Raw genomic sequence first — 27953 nt, forward strand, 5'->3', positions numbered from 1 at the left:
AGCTGATGCTTAAAATAGGAGGCAAAAAAAATTATCATGTCTCTTTGAGATTGTCTATATGTTTATTTATTTTTCACTGTTTGGCCTAATTTGATTCTGGTCATTTGGGGTGAGCACTGAGATCTTGGGTTTAACTTCGGCTGGAGTTCTAGAGCTGAAGTGTGGGCTGAGTGGCCTTCAGCTGCAAGGGAAATTGGGGAAGAGATATTAGCACTGGGCTCTTATACTGATTGTTCACATTTATATGGTGCTTCAGATTTTCAGAGCGCCTGATAGCCATTGAATTATTTGTAGATTCACTCAAAGGTATGCTAGGAGTAGTTTTCTCATTTCATGGGAGAAAAAAATAGAAACACAGAGAGGTAGTGAAACATACAAGTGACTCAGTACCAAAATCAGGATTAGACTTTTGCAGGGGGACCAACCAAGGGAAATAAGTGGAAGGAAATTAGGAACTGCTACACACAAGAGGGCTAGGGAGGAAGACTAACCAAGCTAGGCAAGCCTGAGCTGCCTGAAGATGACCTATGTTTTCTTGTAGGTGAAGGAGAATCTGCTTTCCTGCAAGATGCTGCTGCACTGCAAGCGGGATGAACTTCGTAAACTGTGGATTGAAGGAATTGAGCACAAGCATGTCCTGAACCTACTGGATGAAATTGAGAACATCAAGCAAGTGCCTCAAAAGCTGGAACAGTGCATGGCCAGCAAGCACTACCTCAGCGCCACTGACATGCTGGTGAGGCAGCCTGTGCAGAGGCTCGCCCTGCACAGTGTGAAAGGGCTCTTCTTTCTGTACATAACATGACCCTTGGAATTTGCAAGCCTTGCAGGGAACCCTAGCTTGTTCTCTTCCTATAGTGTTTGAAATGTTAGATGGCTATTATTTATATATTTTCTGCCCTTTGAACCAAGGCAAGAAATGTAGTGGAAAGAAATCGGTACTGAAATCATGTTGAAATGGTAATGAGAGACTCATTTTAGCTTCAAAGGAAGATCACGAATCTCATTTTAGAGGATGAAATCTTTGTGACACAGACATGACGATTTGTAAAGTTAGGTGTTCCACAAAGGTTTGGATTATAGCTTTGCTTTGTTACCAGTCTTAGAGCAGCAGTGCTCTGTGACCTAGCCTGTGCTACCTCAGTCCATAGAGTTTTGAATTAATGAAAGTTCCTAGAGGATGCTCCTTCTTGGTCCTTACTTTCTGGGACTGGTACTTTTCTGGAGGGCTGTGCTATTTTTTGGCCTATTTATACACATCCATATCTACTTTCAGCTCTGTAGAAGTCTAAAAACGCTTTCAACAGCAGCTTTGTTGGATATAAATTGTTCTATTATCCACAGTGGTGGCAGGTTCTTTATTTTCGCTTTTTTTGTTTTGTTTTGTTTTCAAATTATATTGGTGAAAAATCTGAGGGACTTGGTAGAGATACTGATGAAAGAATTCTTGCTGGAGGTTTGCTATAAGGAGTTTTAATGAATTTGGTAACTAAAGTGTGAGAAGTACCCAGGTGTTATATCCCATAAGTCAACTGAATCATTATTCTTTACAGTTGAAGGAGTAGTCTTGAGGTAATAAAAGGATTAGGGTATGTGTGTGTGTGTGTGTGTTTGTGTTTGTGTGTGTGTGTGTGTGTGTGTGTGTGTGTGTGTGTGTATGTGGTGTTGGTTTTTGGTATTGGCTATTTAATGTAGGGCCTTGTACATGACTGATAAGCACTCTGCTCTCTTTCATTAAGCTGTATCTTTAGACTTTTTGTATTCTAATCTTTTGAGACAGGATCTTATGCACTTGTCAGGGGTGGTCTCAGACTCATTCTGGAGCCTGGCTGGCTCAGAATGAGCCTCAGCCTTGTGATCAGTCAGGTCTAGCCCTGCACAGCCAGGTCCAGCTGCTTTCCAGCATCTTGACAGAGTAACATTTTAGCTCATAATGACTGGGAAATTATTTTAGTTGATTTATGCATATTTTTGCTAAGTAATCAAGATTTAGCAAATAGAATAGATAAGCTTATATATGTTTGTTGGACACATATATAGTTTGATTTACTGAATCACTTTTGGTGTGTGTCTGCTTTTAATTAAATGGTGTGTACTAAAATGGGTTGTTAGGATTTATTTAGGTTAATTATGTTCCTTTTGGGATTTCAGATTGTTATTTTATGGCCTTATTACTTATGTGCTAATTTATTTATTTTTAGGCTTTTCAAAAATGAGTATTGCCCTTTCATTGACTAATTTTTGTTCGGGACTTAATTAAATAACTTCATCAAATTCTTTGTTGTAAGTTATAGAAATTAAACTACAGTATTTTTCTTTGGTGTTACAAACACCTGAGATAAATCAGCTCATGATAAGGACCAGGTTTATTTATAGTTTTAAGAGGTTTCAGTTCATGGTTGCTTGGACGTGGTTGCTTGGACAAGCTATGAAACAATTTTGGGTACGTGTGGCAGAGGAGGTTACTCGCTTCATGAGACCAGAAAACAAAAGGGGAGACAGGAAGATTGAACCTGGGGTCCTTTAAACCTGGGATCCTTTAAACCTGGGGTCCTTTAAAGTCTTGTATCCATTGGTCTAACTTCCATAGGGTACTATCTCCTCCAGGTTTTACCACCTCTCAATAGTGCCACTGACTGGGGATTGCATCCTCAACACATGGCTCTTTGGGCAACATTCAGGTTGGAAACTGTAGCATTTGATGGGGGTTAAAAGAAACCAGACTCATGTAAACAGTCTGTTAACAGGACAGAGGCATACTTGGAAAGCCACTTCTATGTTGTTTCTGTATGTCTTTATTGTTCTCCTCTCGACTGATGTCATAGCTTCAGCTGTCAACTTGACACAAACATGGAGTTACCCTGTAAGAGAGAACCTCAACTGAAGAATGGCCTATATCAGGTTAGCCTGCATTTATGCTTGTGTGGCATATAGTCTTAATTGTTCTTTGATGTAGGTGGGTCATAACTTCCCTAGAAAGGTGGATCTGGGGTATGTATTAAAGGTAGCTGCCCCAGTCAGGGAGCAAGCCAGCAAGCAGCCTTCCTCCATTGGTTCCTGCTTCAAGCTTCTGCCTGTGTAGTTCATGCCTTGGCCTGCCTCCCTTGATGAAGGATTGTAGTACGTGAGCTACAATGGACCCCTTTCTTCCCAAGTTGTGTTTGTCGTAGCAACAGAAAGCAATCCAGGATAATTGGTCTTAATTATGTGTGAGGATAGTTAGTTGGTTGTGTTTTGGTGGGAGAGGGCAAGAAATTTAAGCCATAGACTTCATCTGTCCAGTTTTGCAGATGGGAATAAACTATTTATTTTCTCTTTTACTAATTAATAAAAGTCTAAGACTTTTTTTAAGTAGTTTGTTATAGTGATTATCCATTCTAAGTAAAATCTTTGTGTTTGAGGAGCCAAGCCGTCCTCTCTCAGACAAGGCCAGTGTGTAATATACATTGTTCCTTTCCTCCCTGTTTATAGCTGTTTTTGTATTCTGGATACCAATCCTTTGTCTGCTACATGGGTTATAAATATTGTTTTTGAGTTGGTGTTTATCTTTTTACTTTGTTCATGATATCTTCTATTATGAAATTTTTTAATGCAAAAAAGTGCTTCAACCTTATTTAAGGAATATAATTTTAAGTAAAAATTTTCATCCTATTGTCTTTAAGATAATTTTCTATTTTTTTCTTTAACCCATCAAAAGTCCATTTTTATTTATGCTGTGAGCCAGGGATCTAATTATATTTTTGCTTTATGTAGCCAGTTGGCTGTGTTTATTGAATGTTTTTTCTTATTTATAATGCTATATGTCATATGCCAAATTTTCAAATATGTATCCATCTCCAGGTTTTTGTTTTGTTCAGTTGGTCTTGTCTGTGCCTTTTTGTAAAATGGTCTGTCATTTTGTTCAAAATTACTTATACTCTCTTGACCTTCTCTTCTTCCATGGTAAGTTAAGTTTGTCAAATTACACAAAAAGATATAAAGAATTTCCTTGACTTTAAGGGAGTTTGTGTATTAGCAGTCTTGTCTTCATATTAGTGAACATGATGCTTGCTTATTCAATAACGTCTTTCGATAATGCTTAGAAATATATTCCTTACAGTTTTATGTATATTCCATTACATTTAATGTAAACCTATGTTCTGAGGGCTTAAAAATAATGAGTTTTTAATAATTTCTAGTTATTTGTTGTATATAAAGATGGACTAATTTCTCTATTTAACATTTATCATTTAAAAATACTGTTTTTTAAAATGAAAATATAATTATTATCAGTTTTACCCCCTTTCCTTTTCTCCTTCCAACCCTTCCCATGTATGTATGTATGTATGTATGTGTGTGTGTGTGTATATATACCATATATATATGTATATGTATGTGTATATATATATATATGTATATACATATATATATATACACATACATATACCATACATATACCATATATATGTATGTGTGTATATATATTCCTAAATATGGCCAAATTGGGAGCTTTTCCCTGGAGAGGATTATTTCTCCTGCTCTCTGAATTCTTTAGGTGCTGTGGTTCTTTTTCTAGGTTTCTTAGGATTGAAGGCCCCATGAGATTTCCCCCTTGTGTTAGTTTGTGTGTTGCTGTTGTCCTTGTTCAGGGTCTTGTTTAGGTAGCCATGTTGGTGTAGCTTCTCTGACATTTCTAGGAGATGCACTCTCACAGTAACTTCCCGGATCATTGGCTTTTCCAGGGTTTCTGCCCCTTACACTCTGGCCCTTGAGCTTTAGGCGCAGAACTTGTGTTGTAGATGGATCAGCTAGGACTGAGCTCCACACAGCACTTGTTCTCTGCACCCTGATGGGCTGAACTTTCCCACAATGTCTCAGTCTATTTTTGTGGGTCTGAAGAGGGCCTTTACAAATAATTTCTCTGTCTTTGCCACGAGTCCAGGGATGGAATGTAAGTTGTCAGATTGTGCAGCAAATGCCTTTATCTGTTGAATCATTTTGCTGGCCTGGTTTTCTTTATTAATTGACTATATATTTTCCAGGAGTGGTTACCAATCCCACCTGCTTGGACTTGACTTAAATTTACTCAGCTTTCTGAGTATCTCAGAAACACACAGTATACTGTGTGTTTTTCCTTATGCTTTCATAAGCTACATGAATTTCATTATCATATAATTGCTTTTATTTATGTGGTAGATCATTGATTTTGGGGCTTATTATTTTACCTGTTCCCACAACAGTGATGTTGATAGAGTCAGAGTTCACAGATCATTAGTTATATGGGTAAGTATGTGAAAGACTTTAATACATAGAGGAAATGATATTTCTTAGAGATATTTTTTTCCAGGAGCTGTGGTTTTTCTTTTCTGATTGGTGCATTTATTTTTTTGACAAAATATTCTGATTTCTAATGTTTTATAATATTTAAATTAGCAAAAGCAGTTTCAATGGAGCTAATATGATTGTGTACCTACTCAGTGTTGGCATTGTAAATATGGGAAATGTATCAACTCCTTTCACTCTTAGAGCTGAGATAGATGGGTTTCTGGTATTACTATCTTATAGAAGAGGTAATTATGCTTGATTAAAGAAATTGGTGTATCCAAATGTATAGCAATTTGTCCATCCTGTCCCCAAAAGGTTGGAAATATTCTTCCCCAGTCTTGGGTGTATGAGTGTAGTAAAGGTCTGCCATTGCTCCTTTACTGACTTCATATTGAAAATACAATCACATTTCCTCTCTCCATGGCTATATGCTGTTACAAGTAAAATCTACTTAAGGAATCTCCAGGGTCCAAATGGAAATCTGCACTAAAATGCATCAGAGGAAAGTAAAGACAAACAATCCAGGTTTTCAAGCCCCACTGATTTCCTTGGATTTGTTTGACAGAAGATTTTGCATTTTCATTTTGAGGCAGGTGCAGATATAGATATGTAGTAATTTGATCCCTCCACAGTGTAGGTTAATAAACCCAGAGTAAATAAATCAGTGGTGACCCATGGCTCTTGCCATCTCCTGCTACTCCTGTTTCAAAATTTGCCCTGTTTTGTAGCTGTAGGCTTGGCTTCTTAGATGGAATTTTATTTCTCCTTTTGATCCGATAACCAGAATATTGCATAAAATAATTAAATTGTCATGACAGGTAATGTCTGCAAGTCGGCCCAGCCTTTTGTTTCTTTCTTTAAGGTAAACAGCTGCTGTTGGCTTATGAAAAGCTAAAAATGATCCAACAAGAAGCCACACAGAAATCAGAGGCTTGATTAATATTGTTGCCTGTAGCTTTGTGATATGTATGGTTTAAATTAGACCTTTGCAGTATTGTGCTGGGTTGATGCAAGCACATTAATGACATAATTTCTGGTTGCTGCATCACATTTCTGCAGTCTGGCTTTGTATTCCACTCACATTAATTGAAGTAATTTTGCCAGTGAAGCGTGTTTCAAACCTCTGCATTTAAATTGAAATTTTAATTCCCTTATTGTCTTGAAAAGACGGCTGAAGATGCCTTGTTACAGGTTTCATTATCCCTCAAAAACACTCCAGCTGCTGGTTTTAATGTACAATGACTGATTAATTCTGGAAACAATTATTAATATAAGAATAGTGGCTTCTTCCCAGTGGCATGAGTAACCAGGAAGGTATTTTATGAGAGTTAATATTTTTATAAACTTTTTTTTTCCCAGGGAGAATTTGTGTGTAGAAGTCTGCATCATATGAAAATTGTAGGGAACGCTTTGAAAACCACTTACACAAGTTCTGATTTATCAGCTATAGAAGTCAATTCATAATTGCATTCAATCAGTAGAAACCAAGCCAGTGTAAGTCGTTTAGAAGCACTTTAGCTGACAGTCACATAAGACTTGTGACTAAAATAAATTTTCATTTCTAAGCCTGCCTGAGATTGTAGAGATTTTGAATGTCTTTTTAATCATTTTGTCTTTATTTATATGCCTTTACAAAAAGAATCCATAGCTATATAGTCAGATGAGGATTATTATGATAATTATAATAACATATTTATGTAGTTGTCTTTTCCCCAGAGGTTCCCAGAATGCCTTTCTTTGAGCATTGTCTAACAGAGGTATTTTACTTATGCTTTGAAAATATGGTCCTATCTGGGTTAAAGAGCTATTTAATTGAGTAGTTTTCTGGAATCCTGTAATAAACATATTGTAGTATTTTCAGTTTATATGATTCTTTGAAGCTGTTTGATAATATTGAGAATGGTGTGTGCCAGTGTGGGTTTTAGTTGTGTAAGACCTAGACTTGAATCTTAGCTTTGACTCTTAACAGCAGTATGACTTGTGGCCAGTCATTTATCTTTACTAAAGGATCGAGTCAAGGCTTCTGTATAGCTCTGAGGTTTATTGAAAGATTTAAAGTAACCACAGTGCACATTATAAATTCTTTGAATATTTATAGCTATTCAAGTTTTTATTTGGTACATACTTTATCTGTATTGGTGTTTGTCTGCATGTATGACTTTGCTCCTTTTACATGCCTGGTACACCCAGGAAGTCCAGTAAAGAACAACAGATCCTCTGGAACTGGAGTTACAGATGGGTGTGAACTGCCCATGGAGGTACTGGGAATCAAACCTGTGTCCTCTGGAAGAGTAGACATTGCTCTTAACTGCTGTGCCATCTCTACAGGCCCTAGACCATTAAAAAAAAAAACCCATGTGGTTATACAAGTTTTGGTCACTTCTGTTGGCATGGTTGTGAAGGAGTTTTTAACCTTGGAAGAGCTCATGTGTCAGCAGGGTGAGAGACAGGAAATAGTGTTCATCGTATGATAAGTACAGTGGGGGACATGGAGAAAAAAGGGATATTAGGGAGAGTGGGGGTAGGGCTGATATGGCTTGTGATTTTGGGGTAACCCTCTGTGGCTGCTTTTAACATCTTTTGAAAGCCCTCATTTCCTCAAGCATCTGTCTGCTAAGTTAGGAAAAGCTAAAACAAAGTTATTGACTGAATGGGCTTTTGTGTCCCAAAGTAATGAATAGATTTGTGGTAGTTGCATTTTTTTTCTTACAGAATAAAAACGCAAAACTTTGTAGTATCTATTTTTCCTGCTGTTCAAATCTCTTTTTGTTTGTATTTGGCTTTGATGGTAAGGGTTTTTAAAAATCAGACAGTTTGGTAGGTACCTTCATTTTTGTTTCTTTTAAATCTGCTATTCATTTACCTCTTTTATTTTTAAAATCAATAGAAATTCTATTTCATTGTGTCAGTCCCTCATGCAGTTTAGCAATTTTCATTTAATTTATCTGGAGCAGTGATTTCTAAACTGCTCACTGAGGGTCTTTCAAAAATTGTAAAGTCTAGGCCACAACCTAGACTGATGAAAGTCTCTGGTTGTGGGCTGCTGGCTTTGGTCACTTTTGACAATCTCCAAAAGAAAAATCTGGCCAGTTTATAATTCTTGGTATAGGGTTTAGCTTGTGCTGTGGAATGAAGCAAGACTAATTGTCCTTGCTTGTATTTAACATCAACTCAAAGTATGAATAGCTGTGAAGCATTTGCACTTGTGTAAGACTAAAGTGGTGATGTTTACATTCTTGTAGAAATGTTTGCCGATGTTTTTGCCATCCTTTATTGCAGTTTGGACGTAGCTGGTGCCAGGTGGCTTATATTCTGATATTTCAGGTAGATTATGTAGTTTAGAAGACTTTAGTGCAATAGTTAAGCTGGCTAGGCCAAAACTCAACAAGTTTGCACTCATTTTAATCTTGCTCATATGCCTCTTGAATCTGCTGCTGTTCTGATTTTCTTCAGGGCTTTAGTGGGTTGAGATTAGGGTACAACTATATTAATTGACAAGTGGTGGCTGTGTAGAGTATGACAAAGTGGAAACAATCCTGGAAAAAGTGGAAACCTTGGCAAAGGGCTTCAAAGATGTTTTGGATTCTGGACTTGCCTCAACAAGTCTTCAGTGCCTTTAGCCTAGAGAGGTGAATCACTTTCTGTCCCTGATTTTTAGTGTCATTACCTATAAAAATGATAAATATATTATTGGTTATGAGAATAAAAGTGATAATTGCGTGTAAGGTGTGCTCTGTCAAACTGAAAGCAGTCTAAAGATTTAAAATGTTATATGCACCATCATTGTCATCATCATTATCAAGTGCGAAGTAAAAAAAAACCAGACAATAGTCTTGGGCCTGTTTACAGGAGCAAACAGTGTTGCTGTCCTAATGCCAGTATTACCAGGGCACACATTGTTCAGTCAGGTAAACTACATGAGTGTTTTCACACTTGATTTTAGAGGAAAACTCATCTAGAATAATGCTCTAGTTAATTGTTGTTATCCATTACATTTTGGTTTCAGTTTGCCTAGAGGCTTCTTTGAACAGATATATTTGATTGGTTGTTTTTCAGCCAAATGTGAGCCAGATCTTTGTGCCATTTTAAATTACAGTAACCTGTGTTGATAGATGTCAGTGTCTCAGCCTGGTTATGATCTAAGAGTGCTTAGTAGTTTTTACTTAGCTTGACAGTATAGAGTTAACTTGTTCCAAAGTCTGTTTTCTCCTATATACATCCTGATCCTAATTTGTTTTGTTTCCTTAGCTATAAATACAAACTTCCCCTTTTCCTTTATGGGATACCCAGAGTGCATGTTAGTGAGGGGCTGTGACGCTGCTCAACATTTTCAGTGCCTTAGAGGCACATGCAGAATATTCCGGAAATTATCTAGATTAGGTATGAGTTTGAAGAGATCCTCTGAGACTTTGATTCTCCAACTTGTAGGAGAGTTGTTCTAAACCTTTTTGTGTCACAGAATAACAAATAAGAGGCTTGGTAAGTGTAGGGACTGAGACACTTGTTAAAAGAGAATGTCTTTCTTAGTGTTCTCTGGCTTGTGGAGAAACAACTTGAATACTCTTCAGAGGGCTCTGTGAGAACTGAAAATTGAAGGGAACACAGGAGCTTCCCTTGCCCCTTCATGTACAGTCCTTTTCTTTGTCATATTTTACTAGATAATAGTTTCATTTAGTTGAGAAAGTAAAACTTTTTTTTTTTTTAAAGAATAAATAAGGCTCTTAATTTGGTTTTATGCCTCGGAACTCTGGGATTGGAATTCTACTTGTAGAATTTTATGTTAATGAAGATTTCTCAACTATTTTGTGTTCAGGAGTACCTGCATCTATGTTTTTGTAGACATAGCTATTTATCACAGTAAGATTGTGATAAAAAGACATTTGCAATGAATTAGAGATAGGGAATTTATTTAAGTCATTTGTGATGTACTAGTTTACACACTAGTGTGAACTGTCATGATAGCACAACACAGTCCTAGACTTTATTATGTGCTGATGCTCCTAAGTTATTACAAATGAAGAGAAGCTGTGTTTAAGATATGTAAGATATACATATATATATACATGTCTTACATATCTTAAACATATACATATACATATATATTCTGATGAAAGAAATTTCCCTCTGTGAATTGTTGTCTTTCAAGTTCCCTTTATTAAACATTTATTACTTTTAGAATTTGGAAGAAAAATAAAACTTAAGAAAACAACACACCCTCCCCTCATCAGTAAAATCAAGATATGTATCTAGTCAACCTTTCAAGACCTCATAAGAAAAAAATGTATGCATTTCATCGGTCAGCTAGTGTCATTTTTTGAAGTCTGGGCTGATGGACTATCTTAGAAAATCTAGTTGGCTCTACTTCAAGACAGAACCCCCACAAAACTTTAGCTTTAATGAAATATGAGTTATTTGTGGCAGAATACAAATGTAGAAAGGACAAAAAACCAAAACCAACCAAACAAAAAAGAAATGAAAACTTAGGAGTGCATTGTCAAAAGAAAGTTCAAGAATAGCTTAATAAGAGTCTGTTTCATTTGGTAGTAGTGTGGTGAAATCATTCATGAAGCTGCAATTTTCATTTGGTCTCTTGGAATTTTGTTTTCTGAGATAGATTTGAAAATCGAAAGAAGAAATTCACAGATTTTTAAAATTTGCTGATACTTTATCTTACAGGCCCTCCTTCCTCATGCATGTATCAATAACTTCTTGTTCTTTGCTTTATTCTGTAAATTCCATTATCTCTCAGGCAGTCTATTGCATTAAGCCCTGAGTACCCAATATCACTTCATTTACTTGAGGTGTGCTTGACCTCAGCCCTTCTTCTCTCTTTGTTAATGCACCAACAAGCACTGATATCTCTCTGGAGCATTATCATTTGGCTGTTAGCTCAACTAATCACAACCCTTCATTTGAGCTGATGAAGGTTTATTAAATAAAAACATGCAATAACCCTGGCAATAATGAAAGGAGAGTGGAGCTAGACCACATCCTGTTTGTAATGGTGAGAATATGCTGAGTCTGCATTGTAGGTATGGGCTTCCTCAGGGAGATGGACCCTGAATAAGTCAGATCAGTGGTGTGTTATCAGACTGGCTTAAGAATGGACAGTTTTGATAGTCTGACCTGGTAACTGTTGATTAGCACACAGGCTAAGGACTCAGGGGAAAAAGATGTTTTTGCTCCAGGCACTCCAGGCCTTCCACTGTGGTACAGCTATCTTGGGGTGTCTGTCTTATGTAGCTGACTATCAATAGCCCTGAGGCCTTCAGACACTGGGAGTATAGAACTACAGAGAATCAAAAAGTCTGGTTTTTCCAGGGATGGTAGCATCAGAAATTGCTTATCCTATAGATTCCTAAACCTCACCTAAACCTCATTATTTCTCTGAGCCTTGCATGGACTCCTTTTATTCTGCTTTATAGACTGCAACTCTTTTTACTCCTAACGTTTTCTTCATTGAGTAATCTAGCTGTTTTAACCATTGAGCTGTCATGCTGTAGACAAAAGTTAAGTGAGCGACATCACTGAGTTTATATTAGCAGTGGAGATTCTTGTGAACAGGATTTACTTTTATGAACTTCGTGTTTCTTACTTACGGTGTTATGATCTATTAGTAAAAATGTGCCTATTCATCTGATGCAGTCAAATACAGAATGGTGGGAAGCAGTGTGTGTGTGTGTGTGTGTGTGTGTGTGTGTGTGTGTGTATTTAGCAGAGTGGGAATTCATTAAGGAAAGGTCTTAGTACAGGTATTTTGGAAGAGGACGTTTTTTAGAGTTCTGTAAAGGACACAGCATTTTACGATAGTGCTCGGATAGCCCAGATAATAGCAAAGCTTTCAGTTCTGCTCCCCAAACTGTTAGGTTTATCAGCCTAAAAAAATAACACATAGAATGTCTTTCCAAAAACTTTTTATTCAGGAATAAATGGGTTTACTTATTCCTGGCTGCATGTACTCATAGGTACATTCAAGGAGGCAAATACTAGACCTTTTCAAGGTTAAACTAGAAAGGTTTTCAAAATTGCTTCAAAACTATTATCTTTGGCCACAAGCATCACTACCAGGGAAGGCCCAGCTCAAGTCTGTAAATATTATCTGGACAGGCGGCTAAACAACAATATCTTTTTTCTTTTTAAAGTTGATGTGGCTTCTGCTCAAGACTGTTGTTTTAAGATACTCTTTGTAATCTTCTTTTCAGTGTTAGTCCCCAAGAGTGATTAGTTCCTGTACTCTGTTAGAGTCTGATGTAAAGTAAGTGATTAAGTTATAGCAAGGACTCCTATTTCCTGAAACTTCTCCTTTCCTGTTGTGGATGAGCCAGTCTCCTCCACTTGAGAAGTCCAGCCCTCACCATTGAGCGCATAGGGACACACCACCACCCCTTAGGGACAGGAGATATATAGCCCACCGCCCCATAGGGACAGGAGATACATAGCCCACCGCCCCATAGGGACAGGAGATACATAGCCCACCGCCCCATAGGGACAGGAGATACATAGCCCACCGCCCCATAGGGACAGGAGATACATAGCCCACCGCCCCATAGGGACAGGAGATACATAGCCCACCGCCCCATAGGGACAGGAGATACATAGCCCACCGCCCCATAGGGACAGGAGATACATAGCCCTTTGAGTGCTTACTAGACTGGTTTGGATTCTGGTAACCCTTTTTGGAAAACAATTGCTTTGTCTTGCTACTTTTGCTTTGTTTGCATGTTTTTTGTGGGATAGCAAGATTGTTCTTTGTTTTTACCAGCTGTGAGTCTGACAATTTTCACAAGTTGGAAACAAGCTAAATAGCCAGCATTTGATCATTATGACTCATGAAAGCAGTAATACCTGAATCTATTATCTTTAAAGCTTCATTCAGTTGTTTTTCTTAGTTTGTGTCTGATAAGTATTTAAAATTTCACAAATTAACTGTAGCAAAGTAGAAGCATTTGGAAGTAGGAGGATGTAGGATTCCTGGTCTCGTGCTTGCTTAGAATCTAAGTGAGAGCGAATCCACAGGGAGGCCTGAAGGTTGGTGCGTCTGGCAGTCTACAGTTCACTGCCTCTTCAGGAAGATACTTGGGAGTAGGGGGCTATATAGGAGAAGGAGGTTGAAGCCTCCTGCTTCTCTTCTTTTTTGGCTTGTATCTTAATTTCTTTTGAGATAGTCCTAATATCATTTACTTCTGTGAATCTCTCCTCTACCAAATTAAAAAATAAATCTATTATTTTCTTAATAGCATTTCTTTAATGACAGTTGCTCAGAATGGCCAACTTCAAAGTGTTCCTTAAAATGTTTCTACAGATTCACGACAACACACAAAAATTAGATTGTTTGTTACTTAAAAGTCTAAGGGTTGCTGAAGATAGTCAATTAACTATGAAATTATGATTTCCAGTTCTTGATGATACTATCAAATTGAGAAATAAAGTGTAGGAAGAAACAAATGGTCATGACAGTCCTTTATTATGGATACCTGTGGAGAAAAACTCCCTAGAGAGGCCTGAATAAGTTCAGTGGAGTCGTTATTAATTTCTAGTATGACTGTTTCAAGCTGATTAGCAGGAAACAGCCTGGATCTCCATTGATTCAAAATTTTAAGGGCAAAACCCACAGTTTTGATACATATGGAAAAGCAGCTCTGAACATCTGTAGCAAGCAAGTCTTGTTTCTGGAAGCAGAGAGGCAGCAGTTAAATGATCAGGCATTAACCTTTCGCTCAGGGTCACATCGCATAGGAATTTAGGACTGGCCCAGAGACCAGTCTTACACAGGAGACTTTAGCATTTAAAGTATTCTTAGGAATATTTTCATGAGATGGCATAACTATAGTTCAGTAGCCCACTACATTCTCATTATGAATACCTTCATTTATTGTAGTCATAAATGTCACCACCAGGCAAAAGCTTTTGAACTTTTGGTTTGGTAATTCTACATTTGGCCTGTGTTTGTATGTTGTAGAGAAATGTTTTTTAAATTTTTATTTATTTTTTAACGTGGATAGTATTCTATACTGAATGACATGCTGTCCTATTTAGTGTCATTTCTTAAAACATTTTGAAAATGTTGCTTATTTTCAAATCCTTTCATAATCTTAAAGGAAATATGGTTTTTACTGTAAACCAGTTTGTTATGGCCAGTTTCTAATCTTGCTGACTAGAGAGCTAACGTTCTGTTGGATTGGGTAAAGGCCTCCAGCAGGATGGCTGCATCTATCTATTTACGGTGTTTAGGGCACCATGTATTAAGCTCTTTTCAAGCCTAAACCTGATGGAATTCCAGCATGAAAGGCAAGGTGGGCATGAAGTTCCACCTCTAATGAAAGCACTGTTAGCAAATCCTAGCTGCTAAGAGAGGAAGAGTGAGTTTTCTCTTGAGTGTAACCCCTGATAAGCTGATTATGCTCCACTGGTAGGCACACATCCAAGAATATTTGAGCCTCGTCATTGGCTGATGGTGGGGAGGGGATGGAAACAGTGCAGTGTTGGGTTGGATGGGAAGTGGAATGGATTTAGGATGAGTTCAGAGATTGAGGGTGAATATGTACAAAATTCTCCAAGAAATATTTAAAGTTCCCTGCTTATAGTTTCTTTTTTATTTACTATGAAGTTTATTTAAAAAATATATATGGAAGAAAAATTCAAATATTTTTAGTTGATTCTTTTCAAAATGTAATAATCTAACTCTAAGAATGATGTGTGTTGGAGAATTCTAGGAGTTTGTTAAGACTACTTCATGTATGAATATATGAGATCAGTTCTGTGAAGAGATACTTAGACATCTGCTAATCATCTACATTCTGAATGCTGTCTGTTTGTCGAGTTTTATAAATTTAATATGTATTTGTGACATTATTCAGTGTTGGCTGCCATACTTATGAATCTGATTTTGATAATTCTAACCTCCTCAAGCCAATTTCTTGTATCTCTAATCCAGCAGTATCTTAAATTCCTGTTACTGCTTCATTGGTATGTTATTTGATGAGTGATCCATGTCAACTCACTCTCTCAGAGGCCCATATTCTGAAGATCACCAGCCTGTGACACACTCCTGGGTGGTAGAAATTTCAGAGGGTGGGACTTGGTAGAAATACATTAGATCTTTGGGGTGAGGTGCCCTGGATCAGAGAATTGGCTTCTTGGCTTTGTGAGGTGAGAAGGTATTTTCTCTCTCATGGTTCTGCCATATGTACGGTGCTGCCACAAGCCCAGAGCAAAAAGATTCTGTCTTCAAGGATTGAAACCTCTGAAACAATGAGTGAAAATAAAAATTTCCTCCTTGGAAGTTGTTTATCTCTGGTATTTCATCTGTGTGATAGGAAAATTGTCTGACTTACTCAGTGAGCTAATTTATACAATGGCCATTTTCTATATTCTAAAAAGCTTGCCTGACTTCCGAAATTTTAACTTTGTAAGTGGACTCTGAAACCTCCAGAATAAAACAACTATGTTTTTTTATAGTCACAAGAGACTGTTACTCTTCTGTTGTTGTGATGAAACACCATGACCAAGGCTACTTATGAAAAGAACTGTCTAACTGGGGGCTTGCTTACAGTTACAGAGTGTTAGTTTATGATTATTATGACAGGGAACATGGTGGTAGGCAGGCAGGCATTGTGCTGGAGCAGCAGCCAAGAGCTCAAATCTGATAAGAAAGTTGCAGGCAAAAAGAGAAAAACGGGGCCTGGCGTGGGCTTTTGAAACCTTAATGCCCACCCCAGCGATATACTTTCTTCAGCAAGTATCCTCCCAGCAGTTCCACTAACTGGGAACCAAGCATTCAACATATGAGCCTATGGAGCTAGTCTCCTTCAAACCACCACAGTCCATTCTCTGGCCCTCATAGGCTTGTAGTCATATCATAGTGCAAAATACATTCAGTTAGACTTCAAAGTGTTCCATAGTCTTTCAGTCTCAAGACTGTTGCAGAAGTTCAAAGTCCACAACCTGAAACTCGAGGCAGTCTCAGAAGAGGTTACTGTAAGCCCCTATAAAAATAAAAAAGATGTGGCTAGAGAGATATATAGCTTAGCTGTTAAGAGCTCTGGCTACTCTTCCAGGGGTCTTGAGTTCAACTCCCAGCAACTATATGGTAGCTCACAACCATCTGTAATGGGATCTGATTCCCTGTTCTGGCAAACAGACATACATGCAGACAAAGCACTCTTATACATAAATAAACAAATCTTAGAAAAATAAGAATAAAAAAGCAACTTACATACTTCCAACATAGAATAGCACATAATACACATTGCTCTTCTGAAAAGGAGGAAAGGGGACATGAAGGAAGTCCTAGACCAAAGCAACACTGAAATCCAGCAGGATAAGCTCCAGATTCTCAGAGGGTTTTTCCAGTCTCCCACTCCTTCCAGCTTTGTTCGTTACAACACATTTCTCTCTTGGGCTGGTTTCACTTGCTGTGGCATTTCTCCTTGGCAGCTATCTCATAGCTCTGGCACCTCCCACATCTTGGGGTCCCCTATGCAATCTAAGCTTCACTTTCACAGCTTCATGTAATAGTTTATCTGGGCCTCCAGCAGGAACTCCCTTGTCACAGGCCTGGCCTTAGTGGCCTTCCATTACTGAGATGGAAGATTACACAACCCATTTCCTATGTCCTCTTGACTCTAAATACAGATACCTGACCAAATCTGCCAAATTCTGCTTACTGGGGCTGGAGTCCTGGCCTCCTCCTTGAATAACATTTGCATAAGCTTTCCTTGTTACTTAGGCCTAGGAGAAAATAGAGTTCAGGATTAACTATGTCTGGTCTTGTCCTGAGGTCATTCTCTGCTTCACTTAGCATTAGGCTTTTCTTTAAACCACTATTACATTTTCCGCTGTTCCTTTCTCCTCAAACTGTACCTTTTATATTGTACTTTGCCCCACTTGCTGCTTTTCATTGTGTGTTTATTTATGTTAAGGGTGATCACTAATAACCATGTGCCACAGTTGTACTATGCTATCTTGAAATTTCCTCTGCCAAAGCAATCAATCTAAAACTCTTCAATTTAGTCTCCAGCAGATTTTAAGGACAGGGCAAAAAAGCAGCTACATTCTTTGCCAAAATATCACAAGAATGGCCTCTAATACTCCTCTCCTCTAAAACCTCTTGAGCTGGGCCTCCATAGTCTACATTGCCCTCAGTACCACTATCTTCTATGTTTCTGCTAGGGTGGTCCATTAAGCCCTGCTTACAGCATTCAGCTGTTTTTTTCTAATCCAAAGTCCCAAATCTTCCATATTCTTAATAAACAGCAGCTTGGTCAGGCCTGTCACAACAATACCCTAGAATACCAGGATGCATGGCCACTGGCAAGAAGGCATGGCACTGCAGACATAGCTGACAGCACACATCCGATCCACAAGTTGCAGGTAGGGAGAGAATGAAATTGAGCCTGTCGTGGACCTTGGAAACCTCAAAGCCCACTTCCAGTGACACCCTCCTCCAAGTGGGCCACACTTACTGATCTTCCCTAAGCAGCTCCACTAGCTGGAGTCCTGGTATTGGAGCCTGTGAGCCTATGGAGTCCTAGCACTGGAGCCTGTGAGGCTATGGGAGTCCTGACACTGGAGCCTGTGAGCCTATGGAGTCCTAGCACTGGAGCCTGTGAGCCTATGGAGTCCTAGCACTGGAGCCTGTGAGCCTATGGGAGACCTAGCACTGGATCCTGTGAGCCTATGGGAGTCCTAGCACTGGATCCTGTGAGCCTATGGAATCCTAGCACTGGAGCCTGTGAGCCTATGGAATCCTAGCACTGGATCCTGTGAGCCTATGGAGTCCTAGCACTGGAGCCTGTGAGCCTATGGAGTCCTAGCACTGGAGCCTGTGAGCCTATGGAATCCTAGCACTGGAGTCTGTGAGCCTATGGAATCCTAGCACTGGAGCCTGTGAGCCTATGGAGTCCTAGCACTGGAGCCTGTGAGCCTATGTGGCCTTTCTTATTCAAATCACTGCAGACACTGCTCTCTATTCTCTTTTATGTTGAGATTTTTAAAGTTTGAAGTTCTAGGACTACCCTTGGCCTTGTGTGTGTGTATGTGCATGTATAAAAATTATATTTGGTTTCAAGGAAACATAGTCAGAAAGCTTGTTTAAATGACTTGCTCAAGTGCTGTATTGAATAAGTAGGTACTATTAAAAATAATTTCTGTGAATACTGTTTGCCAGGCATAGTGTGTTGTTTTTACCTGAAGTTTACTTTTTTATTTCATTTTTTTGATTGAGTGGCTTTGGAAGTTGTCACTGTTATGTGAGTTTGTGTTCAGGATATGAATTAAATCTCTTCATGCGAATTCCTACAAGCAAGTCAAGTGTGGCTGTGCTGTGGGTGGTTTTTAAGCTTAACTATTTTGGTTGGATTTAATTACCTTAAGGGATAAGGCTACATGATGGGCCAGTGGTTTACCAAATTATTTTTTATTTTCTGGATCTAGATGTCACTGAAGGTTAATGCGTCCTCTTTTTTTTACTAGAGACTTGAGTTAAAAATCCATTTAAAGGCGTGAATATAAATGAATTTATTGTTGCTTTTCCTCCCTTGGGGATACTTTGGTCATTTTTAGAGTCTGCCTTTCCATTTGGAATTACTGGCAGGTTGCCCAGGGCCCAGGGGCTGTCATAGAAGGGGCAGTTGCAAGTCAGTGTGAGAATGTATGGGCAGGCTTCAGAGGGCAGAGCTGGCCCAGAGCTTGTCAATCTTCCACTCTTTGATTCTTTCCTGCTTTAAACTTAAGGAAACTTATTTGCTGCTGACATTTGATTTCAGCACATCACAAAACAAGTGATGTGTTTATGGGTGAGCCATTGCACTTTATTATTATTATTTTTAAGTCATTTTGGGCTGGTTTGTATTTGACAGCCACAGAGCTTTCTGTATTCATTGCCTTAGAAGCTTTCAGGTCCTTAGATCACTATAGATCTGTGATTTAATATTTTTTGTTACCAATGCATTTCATGACGTTTCTTTTTGAGACAGGAATTCTATGTGTAGTACTGGATGTCCTGAAACTATGTTTGTAGACTAGGCTAGTCTCCAACTCAGAGATCTGCTTGTCTCTGCCTCGCAAGGGCTGGGATAAAAGGTGTGTGCTACCACCATTTGGCTCATTTCATGACTTTTATTAACTATTGCTTTTATATGAGTGATTTAGTGTTGAGGATCATTTTGTCTCTATAATCAGATTTAATGGTGTTACCCTGTTATAAATGGTGTTATTATTCCTTTAACTACCTCTACCTGAAATATTTAGAAGCATAACTTAAGCTAGGAGTAGCTATTAACCTGAACTCCTCGGGGAGCCTGAGAGCTTTATTTCTCATCAAGCTTTCTTGCGGTTACCTTTTCTTCTTTCTCATCTTTCCCCTCCACCTTGTAGCCTCAAGTTCCCCTCTTCATCTTTTCCCCCCACTCCCAAGTAATAATGGTTAGAATATGCTCTTCACCTTTTTTCTTTCCAGATATAAAAGATCATTATAACATAGAGAAGTAATTGTACTTACACAAAGAAGGCGATCACATCTCATATGCTCCTTCCCACTTTGTGGTTATCACTTGGGTTTTCAAAGTCAGTTTAGATTCCCTGGAACTTTCAGCCTCTCTCTATTGTAGGAATTCCTTTATGATTTCATTCATTCAGTCCTTCCTGCCTTTGAAATCTCTCAACCATCTCAGAGCATCTCCTTTGTGCTCAGTTCTCCATTTCTGTGCCCTTTGCTTAATCAGATTGGATCAGGCTATCAAGAGGTCGTGATTGCTATTTCCCATCTGTAGTATGCATGCGAAAGTTCATTTACCTCCATATGCTTGTGAATATGAGAACATGAGAACAGCTTAGCTCTTGATAGATACACGAGTAACCTCATGCAACAGAGCTATCTGGCTTATAATCACCACGAGAATAAGCTATTAAAAAAGTATTCCTTGACTTAATTTTAGTTTTAAAGAGTAACTTTTATTAAGAAGTTGATTTCAAGCCAGTGTGGTGTTTCAGTGCTAGGAAGCCTGAGGCAAGAGGAGTGTGAGTTTGAAGGTACCTGGGGACACATAGTTAGACCCTGTCTCAAAACAATTTAAACAAAACAAAGTACCACCCCCCAGGAAGTCGATTTCGGACATCAGCATTGAGATTCTAGTGAAAATATGAATTGATGTAGTTATTTTACATGTGTTTTTGGACAAACAATGTGTGTGGGAGTAAATAGTACTTATGGCTTTGCTGTGTTGCTTTGCATGCCTTATGCATTCTTTTGTCAAGATTTTCTTTTATTTTTCTCTTTTGTTGTATTTATTTTAGCAAGTCCTTAAGGGCCTTACAAGGTTAATTCACATAATAATCTGCAGTCTGATATTGCATAACACAGTTCCTATTACTCCTTTTAGATGGTACTGTAAAACCCACTCTTTCTCTTTATGGGGCTGCAAGACTCTTTGTACTTATTTGGCTTTCTTTCCCTTCTAGGTGTCAGCAGTGGAGTCTCTGGAGGGTCCGCTGCTCCAGGTGGAAGGACTCAGTGATCTCAGGCTGGAACTTCACAGCAAGAAGATGAACCTGCACTTGGTTCTCATAGAGGAACTGCACCGCCATCTGTATATCAAATCCACTAGCCGGGTTGTACAGCGTAACAAGGAAAAGGGGAAGATAAGGTTGGTTAAGGAGCCCCTCTACTACAATTTCTTGGGGCCAGTAACATTATTTGAAGAAACATTCTTTGAATTCCAGAATATTGTGATTAATTTTCCTTATCATGTAATATACTGTCTCTGAACTCATAGAAGGTTTTATAATAGAAAATATGCCATATTCAGAGAGGGTAACATCAAGGTTTGTTCATTCATTCATTGTGTATTGTTCTGGTCCTCTTCTCTAAGAATATGTAAGTAACATGTCCCGTGGGCATGTTGTTACTTATGGATCAAAGACATTCTTGTGCTCTCAGAAGGAATTGAGAAAGAATTTCAATTAAACAGAGAAGTTAGCAGTGATAAAAATACTGAGATCTATGAACTGAAGTTGAAGATTTAGTAGGGTCTTCTCAGCTTTAGCTAATTTGATCTGGAGGAGCTCAGGAGAGGTTTAAGGAAGAAAGTCTGCTTTGAATCCTTGACTTGTAGCACAGTCCTATGTGTTACAGTCCACTAGGCTCAGGAAAACCATTAAGTTAGTTTAGATATGAAGTGGAGTCAGGCTAGATCTTAAGACAGTCAATCATTGCAGTTATGTGGTAGCTACACATAATGGCTATCCTTGTTATGTTCCTAGAGAGAAATGTAAAAACTTTTCAGATGGTCTTTCATGCACTGTCTACTGAAATATTCACATTTATGCCTTTTTATCCCGCTGTATACTAGGAGATCACTGGAAGTAGTGCATGCTGAGTAGTGTCCTGTGCTAGGCGGTGCTTCTGTATAGCCAGAGACTTGGACATTGAAAGAGAAATTCCTACTTCTGTTTAGCAAATGGATGGTAGACAAACTGCTAGGTGCATATATTGAGCTACTGGGTTTGTACTCCAGAACTACTTCAAGGCTAGATGAGAATGAGTAACTGTCAGTTACCTTTTTAGTAGTGTATTCTGCTGGCGACAGTGTGAACAGAATAATGAGAAGCTCAGAAATTGTAATTAGAATGCACATGGACATTCCTGTTTTTTCTTTTATTTTAAAATTGTCTTATAGCATAATAGAGTTCTATGACTTTTATTATGCATCCTTTACTTTTGTTAAGTCTCCCTCCCATTCCTCATCTCCATCCCTAGTTCTATGTCTACTTAACTATTTCCGTTCTAGTATCACCATTTCTACTTTGATACCACGTGTGAAGAACTGAAAGTTTTGAATGGGCTCCAGACTGGTTGGCTACATAATAAATTCTAGGTTAGCTAAAGAGTGAAAACACTGTCTAACAAAACAAAACAAAACAAAACAAAACAAACAACAACAAAATTGTAGTTAGGAAGATGGCTTAGTTACTGAGAACATTTGCTATAAGAGTGAGAGGACCCAAGTTCAAATCTCCAACATCCTTACAAAAACCAGACTTAGGTGTACATGTGTTTGTAGGCCCAGCATTTGGGATAGAGACAAACATATCAGGAATTTGCTGGCCAGTCAGCATATCCAAAGCAGTGATATTTCTGTTCCATGAGAGACTCTATTTCAAATAATAGAAGACAGAAGCAATCAATAGAAGCAATTGAAGAAGACATTTGACATCAAACTCTGGCCTCCATGTGACTGTGCACACATCCATGCATACATGGGTGTGTACATTCTACACATACGCAGAATGAAATGGAATAAATAAACCAAAGATCTCTGGTGGGAAGGCAGAAGAAGAAAAGAAGGGAGAAAAAGAGGGGGGGAGAGTAGGGCGACATAGTAAAAGCTGGATTCTGAAGAAATGAACAAATATGAAGACTGGCAGCCTCACGGCACATACATGTCTGATCCATTTAAACCCGGTTGATATGTTTGATACTGTCACACCTGAAGTCTACTTAGAAGAATAAGTATGTAACAGTTGTAAAAAAAAAAAGAAAAACGAAGAAAGGAATTTCTGAGGGAGGTGTTCTTCATGTGCCATTCAAGTAGATTATGATGTTTTTCATAGCATAGCAACACAGTGCAAGCAGAGACATTGTGGGACAAAGTAGAGTTCTGAAACCAAGCTTACGATTCACAGAAGTAAATTTAGATACCCATCTTTTATATATAGAGAGTTCTAGACAGATATAAAAATTTTATGATAAAATCTGATCAGCATTAACATATGAGAGTATGCGTGGAGTAGGCTTTTCTAAGCAATCAGACAATTCATAAATAATAATGTTAAATAATTTATCTATTTCAAAACTGAAAACATAGTAAAGTGGAACAAGAGTTAAAACATAGACTTAAAAAAATACATAGTAAGGTTCACTCTCTAAAGTGTGAAACTACTCCTCAGAATAATAAAATAGAAATGGTGAATTTTTTTTTTAAACAAACCTTAAGTAGATACACACATATCGTGATTAGAGAAATACAGACTTGAGAAATCAAGTATGGCCTTTTGATCATCAGACAGCCAAAGACATCCAGAGCATGCTATCTTCGTAAGAGTGGGGAAAATTAATAGTTTCTTCTCTTTGATTGAATAACCAATATGCCTTTCTAGAAAATAAAGTTTAACCATGAAATTCCATTTCTTGGTTTACATCCTGTTTAAAATATTGCCAGTTTATGAAAATATATGTAGTAGGATGTTTGCTGTGATATTGTTGTTAAACCCACTAAGATTGGTGTAGTGCGGCATGCCTGAAGTCCTAGATATGTTGACTCTGTCTCAAGATCATATCCCATGGCCCACAAAAAGGGGCACGCCCCCAAACCGACTTCGTTGCTCCTTACAAAACTCAATACAGCTTTAATGCTTATCATGGCTGAATGAATTGAATATTTGTTTCATGTAACACAACAGCGTAAAATGAATGACCTCTAGCATATAGAGAAAGACCTATATGCTAGATAAGAGTTCTGAGATATACTATTGGACCCTTAAATCAAATTCAAACCAGTGGGCATATTTGTAGTTAGCCAGTTGGCTCCTAGAAGGGTTATGCAGAACATCCATTGTTGACAGATGAAGTGAGGAGTGAAGAGCAGGAGAGGATTCTCCTAGAAGCCCTATGGTGCGCTTTACTTTAGTAATAACAAATAGTTAGTCTTGATGATTTGACATTTTCTTCTTTTTCCTTGAAATGAAATGAGGTTTAGTAGTTGAAAAGACAATCTGAGATGGCAGACATGAGTAGTAGCATGTGTGCATGCGTGCCTTTCCTGGTATGTATGTGTAGGCCTGCATATTGAGTACGTGGACAGACATGTATTTTGATAGTTATTACACCAGCCTTTTAGTGGGTTATGCTCTTCATATTTTTGTATAGAACTTCCTTTATCATCACATGAGGTCAGTGGAAAAATTGTTTAAAAGATAGTTCATCCTTTGACACTGGATGTGTATCTTGAACCTGTACCTGCTTTGACCTTTCTTCTTTGTGCCATTTCTGACATGCAGTACTGGTAGAGAGCACTGCAGAGCCTGTGGGTTCGGTATCTACTTTTGTGTTCAAGTGTGTGAAGCATATTTTAGATTCCTTTTGCTCCTTCTTTTCTATTTTTCCTTTGCATTTTTCCTTGTTTATATAAATATTTTTGTTTTATCTTTCAGTTCTATTTTTCTTTTCTTTTTTTTAATTTAAACAGTTTAGCTCCACTTTATTTTATATAATCTTCACCTTTGATCTGTCATTTTAAGACATGACTCTACTTTTTCCTCAGTTTTTCTGATTTCTAAATCACTCCCTGTTTTTCAGTATTTTCAGCCAGATCTTGGAACTATACAGAATTACTATGTTAGTGATTCCCATCTCATTATATTATCTCTGATGGATATTTTGCAGCTCAGTCTGATTTAACAAACTTTTATGAACATTTCTGATCTTCGACAGAACAGCTGTTCTGTTACAGAGGTGACTATATTAGTTATTAATTTTATAGTGTAAAGCTTAACTCACTTCCATCTGCCTTCGACAATCAAATTTACCAAATGAGCTGGACCTGGGAGTTTTGTAATAGTTAAACACACATACACACACACACACACAGACACATTCACATGCATACATATATATATGTGTGTGTATATATATCTATATCTATATCTATGGGTTCAACTATATATACATATATGTATGTATACACACATGCATATACATATATGTGTATATATATGGGTTCAACTATATATATGTATGTATGTATGCATACACACACACACACACACACACACACACATACATGTCCACGGATTTCAAATTAGCAATTACAAATCCAAGGAGCAGAAATAGGCTGTAATTAAAAACAAATGTTTTACAAGCTAGAGGACTTCTAACTGGTCTTTTAAAAAGATGAAAGAACATTTTTCATGGACTTGAAAATCAGACATGTATTGACGAAGGCCCTAGCAAGGTGGGTGGTTAATTTGTGGCCAGAAAGTCCTTGGATAAATTTCGGCGGTGTGGGATTTGGGTTAATTATGGTGGTGGTTGGCTTTGGTTGTCGTGGTATGGCATACATCTGTCATCTTGTATAGTGTTGCATTTTATTTAACCAAACCCACATCACTCACAATTGATTGTGATCACTCACAGTACACATTGATATGCATCAATAATTGCTGTGTTGTTTTCAACTCTGCTGTGGATGATTCTGAGTGGGGTAAAAATAAAAGTTATCATGTGTATTTAAAGCAGATCTGCTATTCACTTTTCTCTCAAAATAAAACAATTCAGAGCATTCTTATTAATTAGGAACTTGAAGAGTCTTTCGCTTATTTTGTTTTCTAAACTGTCAGACTCAAAGACCTATGAGGAAATTAATTAATATCTTTTCAGTTTCCCCTCTGATGCCTGGTGAGGAGAGGCCTTTTCTCTGTTGTGAAATGAAAGCTAAGGTCCATGTAATGTGCTGTGCTGAATAGCACCTGCCTTTCTGCTGGGCTTCATGACTCTAGTTGGTAAATGAGTAGGTGTGGAGTCTTTCTCTGATTTTTTTTTTTTGTTGTTGTTTTGTTTTGTTTTTAATCAGTATTTTTTTGTTAGATATTTTCTTCATTTACATTTCAAATTTTATCCCCTTTCCTCATTTCCCCTCCAACTCCCCCCCCCATCCCATCCCCTCTTCCCCTGCTCACTAACCCATCCACACCTTCTCCCCTGTCCTGGGATTCCCCTACACTGGGGCATCAAGCCTTCACAAGACCAGTGGCCTCTCCTCTCATTGATGTCCCACAAGGCCATCCTCTGCTACATATGCGGCTGAAGCCTTGAGTCCCTCCTTGTGTACTCTTTGGTTGGTGGTTTAGTCCCTGGGAGCTCTGGGGGTACTGGATGGTTCATATTGTTGTTCCTCCTAAGGGGCTACAAATCCCTTTAGCTCCTTGGGTCTTTTCTCTAGCTCCTCCATTGGGGACCCTGTGCTCAGTCCAATGGATGGCTATGCGCATCCACTTCTGTATTTGTCAGGCACTGGAAGAGCCTCTCAGGAGACAGCTCTATCAGGCTCCTGTCAGTCAGCACTTGTTGGCATCCACAATTGTGTCTGGGTTTGGTAAGTGTATATGGGGTGGATCCCCAGGTGGGGCAGTCTCTGGGTAGTCTTTCCTTCAGTTTCTACTCCAAACTTTGTCTCTGTATCTCCTCCCATGGATATTTTGATTCCCCTTCTAAGAAGGACTGAAGTATCTACACTGTGGTCTTCCTTCTTCTTGAACTTTATGTGGTTTGTGAATTGTATCTTGGATATTCCAAACTTCTGGGCTAATGTCCACTTACATTTTTGAAACCAAGTCCTTTCATAAAAATTCAGGAAAAGCCAGGAGTAGTGGTACACACCTTTAACCTCAGCATTTGGGAGGTAGAGGCAGATGGATATCTGTTTGAAGCTATCCTAGTCTGTATATTGAGTTTCAGGAGAGCTGGAGCTGTCTTAAAAAACACAAGATAAAAAAGAAGTTGAAGAGAAACCCTAGAAATTATTTCCAGAGGCACTTGCCATTGAATTAGTGTTCACAGAGGATACAATTAAAGCCTATGGGAAAGTGTGTGTGAATGTGTGTGTGTGTGTGTTAGAGAAAGAGAAAGGGGGGAGGGAAGGAAGGAGGGAAGGAGGAAGAATATTAGGTGTAAATGGAGTTTTTTAATAAATTGATTTTCTAAAAATTTGTTGGCATTTGAAGGTCCTTCTGGCTTTGATTATAAAGTTTAGCAGCTATGTTTTTTAAAGTAGCAAGCCATTTATTACCCTGTATTTTTCAGAAACATATTTTTAGGCTTATATTGAGAACATACTTGTAGATTATGGTCTAACGTGAATCCCATGTCATCTGTGTGGGTAGAAGTATGTCTCTACCAGACTCTGCACACAGGCACTCCATCACACTCTCAGTGTGTACACGTCAGCACTCATTCACAGACACTGTTGTTAGACACTCAGTGTGTATATACACCAACATCCACATAAAGGCACAACCTGTACTTGTTTATTTTTAGAAATGACAGGTAGTATTCCAGCTATATATGTCTCTGTTTTCCTGTTTATTGATATTTTTATTTATTCTATTATATAAATAACTCCTCTAGGTCTTTACATATTTTTAAATTATGTATATAATTTGCCTGTCATTTATAGTTGAAATTAACTTTTTCAAAATTGCACAGTAGCAGCATTATATTCCTCAGTGATTATACTGGTTTTATGGACTGCATATCTGGGGACTAGGGATGTGGGTAGACCTCATCCTCTTGTGAGTCCCTCGTGGGAGTACCATGCAGGTAGCAGAAGAGTTAAGAGTAAAAAATTGAGAGTTCAAAGAGACATAGTGGTACATGCCTGTAACTTGGTCCTTTAGAGGCTAAGGCAGGAACTCGAGTTTGAGGTTTGCTACATAATAGGACTGTTGGCACATTGTTTACTTTTTAAGCTATTTTATAAGGTTCTTATATCTGTACCTTCCTTTTAACCCTTATTGTACCCTAATTTCTTCCAACCCCCTAACACTAAATAGGAGAGAAAGAGTGTTAGAAGAGAAAGTGGATGTAGAACACTATC

General features: G+C 38.2%; 1 protein-coding gene across 2 annotated transcripts in view; it reads left to right on the forward strand.

Moving 5' to 3' along the window:
* Positions 1 to 27953, forward strand: part of Exoc4 (exocyst complex component 4) — a 750249-nt gene that overhangs the window by 24523 nt on the left and 697773 nt on the right. For both annotated transcript variants that reach the window (XM_031381454.1, XM_031381455.1), the window contains exons 3-4: positions 542 to 736; positions 20764 to 20948. In XM_031381454.1, coding sequence (XP_031237314.1) covers positions 542 to 736; positions 20764 to 20948 — 380 coding nt within the window. The remainder of the gene's footprint in view (positions 1 to 541; positions 737 to 20763; positions 20949 to 27953) is intronic.

This window comes from Mastomys coucha, unplaced genomic scaffold, assembly GCF_008632895.1.
Source record: "Mastomys coucha isolate ucsf_1 unplaced genomic scaffold, UCSF_Mcou_1 pScaffold20, whole genome shotgun sequence".
In the NCBI taxonomy this organism is placed as follows: Eukaryota; Metazoa; Chordata; class Mammalia; order Rodentia; family Muridae; genus Mastomys; species Mastomys coucha.